The sequence below is a fragment of the Plectrocnemia conspersa genome, unplaced genomic scaffold (assembly GCF_051122295.1).
Source record: "Plectrocnemia conspersa isolate PC_06_02 unplaced genomic scaffold, ASM5112229v1 ptg000012l, whole genome shotgun sequence".
NCBI lineage: Eukaryota > Metazoa > Arthropoda > Insecta > Trichoptera > Polycentropodidae > Plectrocnemia > Plectrocnemia conspersa.
In genome coordinates, this window is record NW_028277176.1 from 28,090,134 (window position 1) to 28,107,760 (window position 17,627).

General features: G+C 37.1%; 1 protein-coding gene and 1 long non-coding RNA gene across 3 annotated transcripts in view; one reads left to right on the forward strand and one right to left on the reverse strand.

Annotated features, from left to right (window-relative positions):
• Nucleotides 1-4,930: 4,930 nt before the first annotated feature.
• Nucleotides 4,931-14,034, reverse strand: LOC148228763 (uncharacterized). Of its 2 annotated transcripts, XR_015811738.1 has the most exons (3): nucleotides 12,331-14,034; nucleotides 10,787-10,895; nucleotides 6,237-10,212 (listed from the first exon to the last, which is right to left on the reverse strand). It is a non-coding gene; the product is annotated as an uncharacterized LOC148228763 (long non-coding RNA). The 2 variants fall into 2 exon arrangements; XR_015811737.1 differs by lacking the exon at nucleotides 12,331-14,034 and having other exon boundaries at nucleotides 4,931-10,212; nucleotides 10,787-12,109.
• The window catches only part of atos (atos homolog atossa), a 36,356-nt gene continuing 28,355 nt past the window's right edge, over nucleotides 9,627-17,627 (forward strand). The window contains 1 exon segment of the mRNA XM_088200706.1: nucleotides 9,627-9,779. Coding sequence (XP_088056832.1) covers nucleotides 9,726-9,779 — 54 coding nt within the window. The 5' untranslated portion in view covers nucleotides 9,627-9,725.

A 17,627-nucleotide genomic window follows, 5' to 3' on the forward strand; every position in this document is an offset into this window, starting at 1 on the left:
TTTGATGTTCAGCTGGTTGCTTCTAGTTCCAATTCAGTAAAACACATATTAGGCTGTTGTCAGATAATTAAAGTGTTAGTAAAGATTATAATTATTTATGCTATTACATCTTGATTCTGGTTAAAGATTTCATCTAAATTCAACTATCATAATACACTGATAGCACGATGACTAATTAAATATAGTCTTAAATGGAATGATAGCATCATGTACTAATTTTTACTTTACCTTTACTTTAAGTTTTTTGGAAGGGGGCCCCGTACCTGATTCTTACCTCGGGTCCCGTGTTTCTTAGCGCCAGCTATGCTTCCAATCTTTTCAAAAATTTCACTCAGTAGAACGATGAAATTGCCCATAATCTAATTTTTTTGTGTACACAATTGGGCAAATGGTGATTAAGCGATCTATTTCGTAAATGTGTTGTGGCAAACTATCATTTGACATTTTGAACACGCATCATTATTGATAGTTGTCTGATTTACAGTGCCGCCAACAATTGGATCAACCTGTACATTACTTATTTATGAAAGTTGCCTCTCGGTATTTTTTGGGTCTTGAGGAATAATGTAGGATTCCCCTTTACCTTTACATTGTATCTAAATTGCTTATATTATTTACTGTATTTATCATAAAAAGTGAGCTAAAGATTACTAGATTGTACATTCTACAATTGTTTTGTGGGTTGGAAAAAACGGTGGCATAATATTGGATGATAAATAATAATTTTGATAATCTTAGTAACTTAGTTGACAAACATAGTCTGACGTTACGTGTTGTAAAATGACACTTGTCATTTAAGCCAAGACGGCGCTGCGGAAAGAGTATCGATCACATACGGGCGCACGTATCCGACGGTTGGCCGTCACCAGTCGACATAATCAAAATAAAGCGTGCGAGGGAGATAGAGCATGCATGCGCGCGTTTGACAGTCGGACGTCCTTGATGAAATAAGACTTTAGAGCGCATTTTGTTTAAAAGTATTGCTTTTTCCAGATGTAAATCGATTCAATTTACTAATAAATACGGCCTCAATTGGCTTCGATCGTTGGGTTTGTCGATCGAAAGGATCGAGCAAGTGAGAGGGAAGATGCGCGCTGCGGGCGGGTGGGGCGACGGAGGCGGGGGCAGTGTGTCGGTGTGTGCGAACAGCTGAGCGGCACAGTGTAGAGCAGAGAGCGCACGGGTGCGGTCATTCGGGACGTCGATCTGCGCTCGTGCGGGGGAGGATGCGCGCCAGGCACAAGCGGCCGCGGCCCCCCGCGAGCCCCGAGCCCCGCTTATAACCCGGCTTGCGGCCCCAGCGGTAGCTCCGGTCAGAGGTCAGTCGGAGGTTTCTCTTTGTCCGCGCACAGCTGTAATGGCGTTCGTTTTCCACGGACCGATCCGAGCGCCCCGGCCCGTCGACGACAGCGCGAACTAAAAACGGAAAATCTCGAACCGACCTTGGCTCGGATCCCTGCGGATTGCGCAATACGAAAAACGCGGAAAACTCCGCTACGTGACGCAACGTCGCGACCTTGGCTGCCTGAAAACTTCCCGGTTCGCTGCTGTGCAAACGTAAATAAAAATTTAGGCGTGTGACGTCATCCGATCATATGGACGATTGATCCACCTCTCAAAGTAACCACTCCCTTTCAAAACTTCCCCGAATTGATTCGAGCAGACCACTGGTCTGCAAAGCTTGTTGATAAGACAACTGATCAATAATAACATGACTCGCGTACACGTACGGACTAGCCTAACTAAAACTGAAGGATGTATATATTGTTTAAATCATAAACTCGGCTACACCACGCCACGCCGTTTGGTTTCCAACCGCGTGAAAGCAACCTTCGCAAACTGGGCACGGACCCTACTCTTCTTAAATTAGATACTTTTTATATTAGAAGTGCATTAATCTACAGTAATTAGGAAAATGTTACTGCATTAAACTATTCTAAAGCTAATATTGATGTATGGCTAAAAATTCCAATTTTAAAATAATCTGAAGATACCAATTGAAACATTGAGATACAGCTCATATATCCCATGGTTCATGCTAATCATGAGATCTTCGTGCTGGGAAGTGATAGGTGCAGTAAAATAATGATAATATGAATATATTATAAACGCATATGTATATGTTTAAATTAAATTAACCACCGTTACCTAATAGGTTTCAACAATGCGTCACGATGTTCGTAAAACAATATTTAATTATTTCAATGCACATTTAAAAAAATAAAAGACAATAAAAAATAATAAGATATTAAAAATTAATTAAACGAACCGGACCAGCTCCTCGTAGCTGACATTAAAGATATCAATGTTTTAAGGAGTCTACTTCATATTTTTTTATCCAATAAATCTGAAATAATAAATTTCTCGAGATTGGAAAGCTTTCAATCGCATTTGATACGCAAGAATTTTTCTAAAATTTTTATTATTATTGATACAGTCGTTTTTGAATTGATTTTTTTCTAGATAAAATTGATAATTATTAGTCAAAATCTAGACACTTATCTGCTTGAAATTCATAGATTAAATCATAAACCCCTTGCTGTTTATGTATTTTTAAATCTTCCGCTGGAATATGCGGAAATACACCGCGGAGATACACTACCTGCTCGGCGGTGATATCCGGGGCTGACCATTTTTTGTTCAACTACGATTTAATTTCTTTGCTTCAGTGCTAATTTTTTTATTATAAATCTACCGTTACAACATGACAGGCCCAATGCGTTACAACTGGCGGTAGCCCGAAGCGATTATATTTGCCCATTTGATTATATTTAACACGGTATTGATATCTCCTCGATTCCTCGAAAAAAATTCGGATATGCTATTTGAACAAGTTTTTCACTGACAACCTTTTTTTTAGCTCTCAGGAATTTGATCTCATTAAAAAAATCCGAGATAGGTTTTGAACAAATATTTCCATGACAAAATTTTATTTAGCTTTCACGGAGATAAATTTACGAAATAGATTTTAAAAATATATTTCCGTGATGACCATTTATTTAGCTCTCAGGGAAAAAAATCCAAATGACCTTTGTTTTTTTAGAGGCCGGGGCGCTGAACATTCTCGGCTCAACCCTGTTAACAACCACAAGCAAGTACATAGTAGCAACATATATGATGTGACTTATAGTCAATAAAGTTGCAATTTTCATGAATTATTCCTCCGTGAGATAAAGAAAACCGAATCTGTGATTAAAATATTCCTCCCTTCATGCTATTTATTTAATATATCTACATATTTTTCTGGTTTTATGGTTACATAATTTCTAAGCATGAAAAAGCCGCGCTTCCTGTAAAGTTGGTAAATTTTACTAATAAAAGTAAGAAAACAATTTCTAAAACGTCAAATGCAGTCAAATTTAACACAAAAATTGTATCTCAAATTTTTGCTGCTCGTGGGTTTTCAAATATTTACACCATTAAAATTAAATATTTACTAATGCCATCATTATTTGAGGCGTTGAGATTAAATACATCGTTAACGTCGGGAAGCGCATATATGCGTCATTTGTTATTTTACTGTACTAAAAAATATTATTAATCAACGTATTTTGTTTTAATTTTAAGTGGAATTTTATATTCCCAAATCCGCGTATTGCCATTTTTGATAAAAATGTTATTACCAAATTGGTTAGAATTTGAAGAAATAATTGACAATGTGTACGCCTCCGGTTATATCTAAACTAGATTTGTGGAAAACCGCTTTGAGGTGAATGAAACATCTACTAGAGGCGTTTCCCTGGTATTTTATGTGTACTTGCCTGTTCTGACTTACATAAATTGTCTTCTATGAAGTAATTTCAGTATAACAGTGGTTCTCTAAATTCAACAATTTTTTTTCTCCTATTTATCTGATTTACTTAAGATTTATATGAAGTAGTATGTATCTCGTAGTCGTAGGGAGTTGGTGATTGCTTAAGCTTAACGTGCGAGTGGCTGAACCCTCGTTATTCCAAGTCGGAAGCGAAGTGGTAGTTATACAAAAAATAGTTATTTAATTTGAATAATTTTTTAGGTGTGAAATGTTTCTTAACGTTGGTCTTCATTAGCCTGCAGAACTTACTATGCACGGGAAACGGATCGCATCGACTGCGGATGATGCAATCACTTGCGTGACGATGTTTCGTTACGAATCAGATTCACATCTTCCGCAAAGGTGTTTCACAATAAACTATTGCCGATAATTAGAACGCGGTTTATTATATTACTATTACGATTTTATACAAAATTATAATTTGGGTCGCTATAGTTGTAACTAGTCATTGACGGTCGGTCGACTCATCGTTCTTTCAAAGAATCCATTCTGTTCGGATGGAACGCTCGCGCATATGACTCGTATAGGTAAGCATACGCCTGTACGTACATTTGCTTTGTTCCTCTCTCTCCTTTGTGTAGGTGTTCGCCTAATTCGATTTTGCGAACGCGCAAACGCTCTTCTTCTGACTTGTTAAAATTCGAGATGCCCAATGCGTCATCCTAGATAACGCATTGTGCATCTCGGTTTATATTTTTCGATATAGTTTCATCATAAATGATGAAACTATATAGAAATTGACGTAAAGTCACACGCGTCATAAAAATACTTTATTTCTTAGTTAAATATTAAGGTACTACATAATACAATATAGTAGCTTAAACATGGTTAATATTAGCTTTAGTATAATTATTGTAATACCAGTTTCATTTACAATAACAATAGCTTGGAATAGTTTCTCGACCGTACTTAAATCTAAATCCCCTATATTCGTTTAAAAAGTTTTCCAATGGACTGGGGACATTGTTCACGTGGACGAAAACCCAATGAAAATTTACTCGGAATCTGATTCATTAGAGCGCACGGGCTGGAACACTGTGACCCAATTAAACTCATGTCGTAATGAAAGAATAAAAAAAACAACTTGTGACAGTACCTGTTCCATAAAATAGATTCGAATACATATTTTATGAAACTTCGAATAGCTTCCGTTGATTACATATTCCACACACAGCTTAAGTTGAGGTAAATGTGACTCCTTTACGATAGAGAAAGTTCAAAAGAGATTATAGTGTTGTTTCGGTCAGTGGTGTATTTATATAACATTTATTGTCGACTAGGTTAACTATCCGTTTCAACTGTCAACATGCTAGTAAATACAGGTTGATCCAATTCGAATTTTTTATATTGGCAACACTAAATCAGACAGCTGTCAATAATGACGCGTGTTCAAAGTGTCAAATGTTAGTTTGCAACGACATATTTACTGGATCGCTTGACCACCGCTCAACGCTTAAAAATTATTTATTTATTCTACATAAATAACAATTCTGTATCGAATTTACAGAAAGTTTATAATCAATTTCATCGTTCTACTGAGTGAAAATATTTGAAGAGCAGGGCCGGTGCTGAGAAACGTGGTACCCGAGGCATTAATCAGGTGTGCCCCCCCCCCCCTCTCAAAAATAAGTTTATGAAAATTAGTACATGATGATTTATAAATGTGTTGTTTTTATTTAATTTTATAATAAACTAGCGATTTTTTCAATAATGTATATTTTGCACAACCCTGAACTGTAGATAAAAAAACAAAATAATTTAAAATTCATACTAATTTTAATCTGAAACTCGAAAATATGTGTTAGAGATTAAGATTATTAAGTATGTATATTAAATAAAACAAATTAGTCAATTATGTATTATTTAATCATAATAATCTACAAAAAATGGCATTTAAGTTTAGGTAAATAACATATAGCAGACCCCCCAATAGCACGATAAACTGGGACGTGTTATTTGGGTGCATGTAGTTAACGGACTAGAAAATATTCATATATTTTTTTGCAATACGAATCGGACTCGTGTGGTGAGATATCCTTCAGCTCGCTCACACAAGTAGCGGGCATTCAAATAAGTGTTATTGGGGGGTCTACTGTAATTAAATTTTTATTTTATTATATATTATAATCATAAGGTTGTATCACGCTTTGTGCCAGATTTAACGAAACGCTAGCTATTTTTTATAATAAAGGACATAGGTGGCCAGCGATAAACAATCGCACTCAAGCAATAATCATAAACGATAACGACCAATTGGTGGTTTGTAACACGTATGCATGAATTTATTGACCCTGTTGTATTACTGGTTGACTTAACCTTTTGACCCAACAGAGACAGAATCCGCTTCTTTTTGTGACTAGATCGAGAGATCGTTCATTGCATGAGATGTTCAACTAATCTGCGTTCGTATTCTTTGTGTGATGGATACACTCGTCCACGAATTAAGAACGTGTCAGAGATGCAAACGTTCCGCATGAGCGTTTGCAAAAAATGTTCACTTACATGGTGTGTGATCGAGTTTGCCAGTGACGTAACAGCGAATGAGTGATTTGACGGTCGGTTAGTATATTATAGTTACATTTTTATCGATCGCTAGCGAAACAATATTCATAAACGTGTTTTTTTTGTTTTTATTACGCATGTGCGGCACATTTTTAAAATTTCTATTATCTTGAAGCATTTGAAGTGCTTCGTCGGCCCTGATCAATGTTTTCCGGTTTTCTTGATTACTGAAGTAATAACACGCAGAGTTGGCTCGGAAACTAATGTTTTATACCCCAGATTATAATGAATTCATTATTGTACGAATGTGTTACTATTCATAATGTTTGGCACGATGAAAAATCTTTCTTTGGCACGCAAATCTGACAAAGAACAGCTCCGTCCAAAGAGACGATCGCTCGCCTTAATTATAGTATATCGAGATACCTAATCATCATTCAAAATAGAGAAAACAAAGGTAATTAGTTGGCGTTTCGCGCCGATGTCTCTGCGCGTATATTTGGATGCCGTTGAACCTGAACTAGCAAAGTGAGCTTCCCACATCGATCTGCTCTCGTTCGAGGACATTTTTTGTACCGCTACACCTAGAGCAGCGATCCCCACTACTTGGTTCGTCACCGCCTAAATCATAATTTCAAATTTGTTCATGAAGGCGAAAGGGCCGGTCCAAAGACCGTTGTGGACCGAATCGCCTAGGACGACGTTTCCCATCGGGATCAGTGAGCTTGGCCGCGATCAATCTGTAGATATGTTTTGTTCATTCAAATTTTAGCGGGGACCACTGACCTAGAGGACCCGTTCAACCTCCGAGAGGTCATCGCTCATGCTTCAGGTGCTTAGACTGCTCGCGCTTATCTTTGCAAATTAATAAATCGCTTATCTATTGCTATGGCGGATCCTAGGGTCTCGACCTTTGTGTGTTTGCTTCGCCGATTATTGAATGCTGACAAGTAGCGCGTTGCGTAATTTTATCGACCGCTTTCGCCCTATGTCAGCGGGAGGTAGGTGTTTTTGTGGGTATGGGGCGATGGGTAGGGATTTTGGGAAAAAAGTACCCACCAATGACGTTGGGATAGGACCGTCTGGAAAATTTGTACTTTTTGACCTATATATATTTTTTTACATCAATTGATTTCCAATGCTTCCACTCTCTCTACGTTCCCCATCTGGATTAATCAATACTCCGGCGAAGGAACGAGTTGAACCATCTCTTTGTTCAGATTTATATTTGCTTTGAAGTATAATTATATACACGTCGACGCCTGATTGGTCTCGCTCGTTTATATTTTCCGCGAATCTCGAGAGCTTAGAAAAGGGTCGAAAACTGTAAATACCGAGTGCTGTACACTGCTTAATTCGAGGGAGTCGACATGTGTGTTTGTGTGTACTTTATCGGGAGCAGGAATTCTTTCCCCTCGTTTTTCTTCATTGTCGGTACGTTGACTTGGACACTTATACGCATGCATTACTGTGCAGTTTATAACGTTAATCGGACATTGACCGCAGGGACGACACGGGGAGGAGCAGACAAAGGCATTTGCCCCCCCCCCCCCTTTGAATTTGACCAGAAACATGCGTGTCATTTATTGAAATACTATAAATTTTAATGAAATTGAAATATTAAAAAAAAATCACTGACTGGCCAACTCTTGCCCCCTCCTGGAAAAAGCTGAAATGACGTCCTTAGTTGACCGCTCATATTTTTGTAAAATATGCTGGGAATTGTGCGCTTTGTATAATCACTAATACTTGAAAAAATAGTTGTAAGCTGTAACAAGATTTTATCAAAAGATATTTTGGCAAATAATACAGGGTAAAATGCCCAAAATAAAGCAGCGTTTGATGCAATTCGCCCCGCTGCTCACTCAAAATTTAATCTAAGCGTTAGGTTACATACGATTTTTTGCCCCTTGCTTATTTATACATTAAAGGCTGGAATAGCGCTAAGCTAGATTAATAATCTAGAGGCTGCGAGTTCATGTCCCGCAGCAGACTCGATTTTTTTGTATCGAGTTGAATAAAGTCTGTCAGATTCTTATCCTCAAAAAATATTTTAACCTTACATTTTGAACATGATCAGTCCATTGTATTAACTTTCTGTAAAATTATGGAAAATTCTCGCTTGTTACAACTGACATTAAATTAGTTCTGTGAATCCTGCATTGGCATACGATACCTTCTGATGGAACAAGTAGATGTTTAATAGCTTCCATACACAATTTCACAAACTCCACATTTTTCCCCACCAAAATGAGTGCTTCATCAGTCGTTACTGACACAATTTTACATATATCAATGATTAGGTCAAGGAATGTTTTAATAACAACCTCACATATTCCGTTCCTTGATATTCTTATTGGCACTGATTATAATTTTATCAACTCTTCTCTCAGTGTTTTTGCGCAAGATGTGTTTCTGGACATAGACCGTCCGTAAACGATGCGTGTAGCCCAATATTCGCCATCACTGTCCTATATCGTCTTAACGCTGCTTCGAAGGACCAGTGAAAGGCTAATACATGGTGTGCCAGATATGGGCAATTAACCCTCATTGAATGTAGTGTCGTATTGATCTTAAAAATAGTATTTATTTAGATTTAAATAACGGTTGTAAAATCAATCAAAATATTATCAAATGAACTTTACAATATTTAATTAGTAAAGAGGTGATTTATTTAGTCACAAACTATGCGACTCTCTGGAATACTGACGTGATAGCGGTGATGGCAACACTTATTCTATGGTGGACCGGTCAACGAATCATGACATTCAATAACGATGTAACTATTATAGCAATTCAATAAATACTACCGCAGCGGCCCAAACTGTCTATCTGTTCGCCAAAAAATATGTAGTTCTAAAGTACCGGAACGCTACTCTTCTTTAAGGTAATCATAATGCGGTTTATGTTTACGATTGGTTATTTTTTGTTGAGTTGTGGTGTTCAAAAATGTGCTGTCAAATCAATTTTACCTGATCTTCAACAAATCGTACCGGAGCGACCTTCCGGCACTACTGGTTACCACTCCGGACCATTTGACGCTTTGATGCGTGCTTGTGTATCGTTCGAGGACCCTTGCAAAAATTGTCATTTTCGCCGCTCGTGTCTGTATGTCCGTCCATTCATTGCGAGTTCGGCGACCCCGGTGGAAAAAGAGAGTCTATACGCTTTTCGGCAGCCGTCTGGTTCGTTTGCCCCGTCGAGAGCTGGTTCAGCGAACCGGTGGTGCGGTGGTGTGTCCTTTGTTGTTCGTTTTCCTTCGGATAACGGCACCGGGACTCAGACACACTCGGACTCCGTGCCTAGGTGCAATACTTCGCCGATCGGCCATCGGGAAACACGGCCCGACCCGCTCCGCTCCGGGCAGCCCGGCTGAGTTTTTCGCGCTTTTCCTCCCTGAACCGAATGGATGGTGCTCTTGAATAGTTTATGTGCCGCAGTGCAACGGATCTTTTGCGGGCTGGTAGTGCAATTTTATTTGTGATTACAAGAGTAGTTTTAGAAGAACGATGAGACGAAGATCATTGCCTCTATTTTTATGTGCTTTTCGTGATGATTGCGCTCGTGTTTCAATATAGATAAGTGCAATAACTATAAGAGCCTAAACGGTTATGTAAATAGTATGTTATCGCCATTCGAATTAGGATGAACATGAGCAGAGAAAAAGAGTGAGAGCAATGTCATCCGCTTGAATACCGCACGAGTTTATAGAACAATTATGGATTAGTGACTCATCAGTTGGTCAGTGATATTTTCGGCTACTTGCTTATTTGACTTGGTCACACAATTTCTTAGGAATCTTCCTTAACACTTGTATTGGTCACTAAAATTATATTCTGTGTTCCAAGAACTGGAATATTCACCTCACTTGAGTTTTGTGGTTGCTGCTATTTTTGCTGCTGCTTTTTTGTTGTAGTTTTTACAAACGTTTTTGATATTAAAAATATTATTGTTTTAAAAAATAAATAAAATTTTACTATATGTGTGTTACATATTATTTTTATTTTAAAAATCATGATGGCGTACAAAGAATAATCATTGGAACTTGTTTTCCATTTAAAGGGTTAAGATATTATTTTATATAAAAATGTCTTAAACACTTATTTATTGTAAATCTTCCATAACACCGGGGTAAAGACAATCAACAACTACTAAGTGTGTAGTGAGACACCAGACTGAAACCAATTGTGGATCAGTGACGTCTATATTATTATTTATAAATATTATCACAGCTTAAGATCAATAGATGTCACTATTCACGACCTAGCTTAATTTTATTTTATTTATTCGTCACAATATTCATCCATGAGATTAGGGAAATCTAATAAAACTTATCTGTGAGGATCGATCGGAATCTTAACTATATAATTTCGTTCGTGTTTGATAATTTTCTGTCATCGGGATTATTACAAAAGTTGCCAAAAATAAATAATTAATGAGATGGAAATTCATTAACACTAAACGCGCTACGCGAAAGTGATGATCTTTGACGATAAAACATTGGACGGTTCACTTAATATTGCTGACGGTTTTCGAGGAATATTTGTTGCTTCCTTCTTCTTGTTCTTGGTCTTCAGTACTGACCATCAAAGAAACTGAGCTCTCAGATCTTAAATACGGCTTTATTAAATTGTTTGAAATAATTATTCATTGATATGTCTTTAATCACTTTCGGCACATGGGTTTCGTCATGCCCGTTCCACTGTTACTAACCTTATGTCTTTCACCAAAACTGTGATAAAATCTCTCGATGCGGGAATTCAAGTAAGCTTCGTATATACAGATTTTGAGAAGGCATTTGACAAGGTTTGTCATTGGTTATTATTAAAAAAAATTATGGAGCCTCAGTGGCGCGGATGATTTAAATCGGTTATTCTCGAGTTATTTGTGTTATATACTCTGATTTTGTATTCCTATTATTATATAATTCAATAAAATTGCGACGCAATTGCAATGCTGCAACGTTATTAGTTCATCGCCCTAAAATCGTGATATATGAACGTTTGTTTATATTAAAGCAATTAGAGCAAACAAGGGATCGATTCAGTATCATTCGTTTGAACGAAACGATAAATCGATGAGACACTTGAAACTGGAAACAGTACTATACTTGTTCTCTTTGTCACAAAGAGATGTTGCGTCACATGTTATATCACAGGTCGATCGAACGGACAAATCGATGGTGTACATGTTACCTTATGGAATTTGTCAATGTATATAAATATGGGAATCAAATAAAGAGAAGACACTTGATCTTGATCTCGGAGAGAGAGAGAGTGACGGTCAGAGCCAATACAAAAGCGTACTCATTTAAAACAAATCGTTCGTCCAGCCGATTCCTCCTCCCGGGTCCTTAACATTTGAGCGATCGTAGACAGTTTATAACCTATGACGAAAGAATATTTCACTCCTTCAGGTGTTCCTCAAGGGTCCAACCTGGGCCCTCTGCTCTTTATGTTATTTTAATTACAAATTTAAATTTTCTTCTATACGCAGATGCTTTAAAATTGTATAAATGCTGGGGCTAGGACTCGCCTATGACTGTGGTCATCCGGCTCGTTAATACGCTGTCATTGCATATTGACCTGTTTAATGTCAGCTACGGGGAGCTGTCCAGTTCGTATAATTTCATTTTGATATTTTATGATTTTTTGTGTATTATTTTAATTATATGTATAAATTTTTGTGTATTGAAATAATACAATTATTGTTTTCGATCATCGTGACGCATTGGGGTACATCTGTTAGGTTACAATGGTCCCAATTTAATTTTAAATAATTAAATAATCCGATCTCCCAGATACGATATAACTTCAAAAATACTATAGTCTATTTATTTTCAAGAGTCAGTGCGCAAGAACATTGTTTAACGCGTAATCAAAATGTGCTCTTAAATTTCTCCCTTGTGATTGGTCGTTCTCAATGAAACGATTGATCTTACGGCGAACGACCAATCACAGGGCAGAAATTTAAAAGCATGTTATGATTACGCGTTAAACAATGTTCTTGCGCACTGACTCTTGAAAATAAATAGACTATAGAGTTCATATGGGATTTGAACCTAGGACTGTTAAGTATTAGTCACCTTTATTCTCTTCTCTCTAGTCATCTGTTCAACATCGAGATTTGCTCTTGAAATCACTCGTTTTTTTATTTTTAATTATCATCCAGCACGTGAGTATTACTTTCCTCATATAAACTATGCTACGCAGCGAAATTTTTTTTTTTTTTATTAAACCGAAATATGTTAGCAATTTTTTGTACGTTATATATTTTTTAAAAAAAAACACAATTTATATTGAAGAATTGTGTATTTGTTTTATGTTAATTCGTCGTTGTTTCAGTATTACGTATTAATTAATGATGAAACTACGCCACGTTAAAGTAATATTTACACACTGATATTAAAAATATTGTATTTATGCATACCTAGATAATAACCGACGTTCGCACATTGCATACAAATTTTGGTACACCTGTGTTTTTCCATAAATAAATAAAGTAATTACTGGCCTTTTAATCTCGCATGTTATCATGCAACTTATTACTGTCATTGCACTCGCATAATTGTGCAGTGTTTTTACCTCTTTTTTGCCACGCGTGGCATAACATAACATACGTGTACGCATAAGTCATTAATTAACCGCAAATTTACCACACACGTCCTTTTTTATTACGTGAATAAATATGTTCTGGCGACTCGCTTCGCCACGCCACCGCATTTTGGAAAATCAGCGACAAATCTGACCGGCTTCCAGACGGTCGTCGTACGGGTTTGAACCCGCTGTCGCTTTCTTCAGCTGAATACACACGCCCACTACAGCCGCAGATTTTTCACTCTGTACACTGTGCGTCCGATACGTCGCTTATTTTTGACGTTTCGACGAATCGGCTTAGAAAATAGCCGACCGGAAAAAAAGCTCTGACGAAAAATTGGCCGCGTTCCAGCCTTTGAAAGATGCTTGTTTTTGTTTTTATTATTTTGCACTGAGCCAAGCTCATCTCGTAAGTCACCATGACTGTGTTATGAAAAATAGTTTATTTCTTTATTTTTTTAGTGTTATGAAACAGCTTTTAGACTTGCGCGTGTGACTGTGCCCTTATGTTTTGTTCGAGTGTTGTTTTTTGAGTCTCAGGTTCAGAATAACCAGGACACGATATTCTCAACTTCTGTTAAAACATTGTCAAATTGTCTTGCGAGTAGGGTTGTTTTGAAAATAACGTTCCCTGTCGAATAGTCTGCCACAGAACACATCGTTTTGGTACTCCCTACTTGCACACTTGCTGAATTAATAAGCGATCATCGCCGAATTACGCCTCTCGGTGGGCGGACATTTATGCATGACCATTTTTAGCTCCACGGTTAGGATTCATATTGGAATTAATTTTAAGGTTTTCGTTTGACTCGTGTACGCATATATATAAATTAAATGTTTGATGTCGTGGACGTGTTAATTTATTACAAATAAATGTCACAATTAGGGATTCCAATCCCGGGCCAAAATTTTGATCCCGGGATTTCGGTATTGCAATTAGTCGATCCCGGGATCCCGGGACCAGTCCCGGGATAATTTTCATGCTATTTTATCGATAAAAATAATTTAAAATGAATAATACAATAAATTTTTACATCTGTTTTTTATAACGTACAATGTATAAAGTACGTATAATTTTAGTATTGGACTTAAAATAGAAAATAATATAATAAAAATAAAAAAGGGAAGGTCTTATATATTTATTTGAAAAGAAAAAATGAACTTTTGACAATGTATGCACATAGGTATGTACATTCATACACAATTAATTGAAAACATTATTTTGAATAAAACTCACGAAGTAACATCAAAGCATCAAGTGTTTTATCATTTAGCCTTGATCTGATTTTGGTTCCTAAGCAGCCTGCTGCTGAAAAAGCACGTTCAGACTCACAGCCTCAAAGATTCACAGATGACACGTGCAACTCGCGCAAGTTTGTACACGAAATATAACGATGTTGTCAATAATAATTCGATTGTGCTTGATAAATCAACCAATCCGAAAAATTCGGGATTATGTTTTATAATCCCGGGACTCATCGGGTATTGAAAATCGTTCGGGATCCCGGGATTCGGGATCCCGGGATTGGAATCCCTAGTCACAATACAATACTGTAGATTGCCAATAAAAATAAATAAATATTTACATGATTGGAAAGTATCGCATTAGTTCACTGTCACACATAATCGGTTCGTTTTATTCGTGTTGTTGATAATGGCAATAAGAGTGGCTACCTCGCCGTTGAACTTCTCATTTCCGCCTTAACCTGAATCTAATCTACAACCTCAAACGAAAAGTGGCATTTAAAAAGCACAGTGCATAACGCTCCGGCGTTATAAAAAACTATACCGGTTCTTACCTTTCTCGTATAGTTTTCTACCGTTTTACAGTTGAGGGAGTCGTAGTAAAAAAGACCACGATGAGACTGTCTTCATTTACAATCATTCGCAGCGAGTAGGAAAATTGGGTTAAAAGTTGCAACATAGAATTATGATTCAACTTTTATTTATTAAGTTAAGATTCTATATATTTTTGCAATATTAATATTATTACGTGTAACTGTGTAAAATTATGTCTACGTTAAGATCAATTATAAAGGGTTTTTAAAAAAAACATTTGATGGTAGCTGATCCTTTTGAGATAATTTTCGATGACTTTTCGTACATTTCGGGCGTAATTTCGGCTATAACTTGTTGGTTTTTAGCCGCGCAAACGATTTAGATTCGTCGGTGTAGACACGACTCTTTGGGTAACCCCACAATTTGATGTCACCAAAACGTGAAATAATGCATAAAACTTCCAACGTTGCAGCCGACGTGTGGCAAGTTAACCACATGCCTTCCACATCGATATCTTCAATTTCGTGCCAAAAATATGCGGTTATTAAGCGACTATAGCGCTCACCGTTGATTGTTACAGTTTGACCTTTATCATTAAATCAGGGACTTTAGAATCTACATCATTCATATTAAGACTCTTTATAACAATATTACAGAATTGATTGAAGCATATCTAAAACGAATTTTGACCAATAGGAGAGCACAAAAACAATTATCTCTTCTCAGAGGTAGAAAATCCTCGTCAAAAGCAATAAAATCGTATGGGTGCCGTTGCAGTGGGAACGCTCGATAATCTTGCGTTCGCACTAGCACTTAAATTAGGAACATATAAACCGAAATTTGATCAATAGGAGAGCGCAAAAACAATCATCTCTTCTGAGAAGTGATACTTGTTTTTTTGCGCTCTCCTTTTGACCAAAATTCAATACTATGACTCTTATATCAGAAATCCGTAGTAATATCGGTAAGAATAGCTATCATATTTTTAAAACATATTGTAATGCGAGATGCGACGTCTGTATGTACTTATTCTGCTTATTTTCCCCAGAGAGATGAGTTTGTTTAGTTTGTATTTTGGACTTGATCTAATGAAAGTTCTGCAAATATAATTAGTTCTATAATTTTCATTGGTTAGGTTTGCGTTAAACCAGGAAATGGTCGTTTCGCAACTGTCAAATTGAATTTCATAGATATTATAGAGCAGCATATGATTTCAATATAACTTTACTGAAAAATACACATGCACTGAAACATTTATATATCGCATTAAAATGTATATATTATAAAGTTGAAAAAATATAATTTTACTAGCACCTGCCAGATAAATTATGTTTCCACTAATAAAAATATATATATCTACCGATGAAAATGTATTGCGATATATCGAAATTTTTCGTTACAAAATTTAAAAAAACAACAGATTCGTTGCTACTGATCTCGATACACAAAAAACCACGCTGTTGATCAATCAAATAAAGCATGACGATTTGAAGTCTGATTCTAAAAATTTAATCACATTAACCCGTCTATAATTTTTTTAATAATTAAAGCATTATAAACCTGATCAAAAGCCTTTTCAAAATTAGTGTAGATACATACATGACATCTGTGTACTTGAGATTTTCGGTTCAGATTTACTGCTACTGATATTGATACACGAAAACCGCACTGTTAATCAAAAAAGTAACCTTAGATATGGTTTGAAGCATTCTTATGAAGTATGATTTTGAATACTTTGGTTGGTGCTGATAAAATCGATACATGCTTATCATTGATTTGCAATGGTAAGCAAACAACGGTGGATGTACTATAATGTCCTTTAATTTTTAAGCATACCAGCCACTTTTTCCCTTTTAATGTTCTAAAATCTGTGGGTCACAAATTGTGAAGCCATCGATCAATAGATATCTCAGTGTATATTTTTGACTCGTTGTCGTCTAAATTTGAACTAGTTAAGAGTTGACTTCAAAGACAGTTCGCAAATGTATTCTCTCTCTTTTTATCATCAGTTAGATGGCAGAACCATTATAAGTTTCTACCGAGAACTGTTTTTTATCAATTCAAAAGGTAGTGGATTAGATACACTAAGGGCGTATTTGCAAAGTGGCATCAACTAAGGTAGCCAGATGTCGAAAATATCAAAGAAAGACACTAAAAATGAAAAAGTTATCTCGGACATTTTTGTCTAAGGAGGACAAAGAAGGACAAAATTTTGATGAGTAAGTTTGGTCACCTTACCATTAACCTACCCTCTCATTTTTTTTAATTAGCTCAAACTTCTTCCGTTGTCGCATTGTTTCCATCGTTGGCCGAGATTCCAGGGTGTCGTCGGCCGCGATGGAAATAGCCACCGAAAGGATAACGACACGCACAAGTCGACGATGACGTCCTAGATCTAGCAGCGGCTCACTGGGGGTCCACAACCGCGGCGTCATTTACCGCCGCGACGTAGCCCAGTTTCAAAAAAATGGTCCCACATCTCTTTCGTCGCCAGGGTGGGGGTTGTTAGTTTGGGACCCCGCCGACCTTCGCCGCGAAATGACCGGTTCTGCCAGCGGTTGATTGAACCCTTGTGCGTGTCGGTGTGCTCGCGGGTTCGTTAAAATGGAAACCGCTTTGACGGGAATAATAGTTTGTTTATGAATTTCGGTTTTTATCGGGCACTTTGCACCCACTTTGCGATTCACGAAACGGGCCCGAGTCGACAGCCGGATAATTGAGCACGGGAAATAAGGTGAGCGGGTCAGCGTCCTCTCGCTCGTCGCTCAATAGGAGGGTTGCGACCATGTTTGCGTGTGCGCGTTTTGTGTGTCGTGCGGTTGTGATCCGAATTGGAGAAGAGTCCCGGCGAACACTAAACAAAGCCTGACGCGAAGCATCGATTCCACTCCTTTCAGCAGAAACGAGATAAATCAGAGTAGAGCTCCAATGACGCC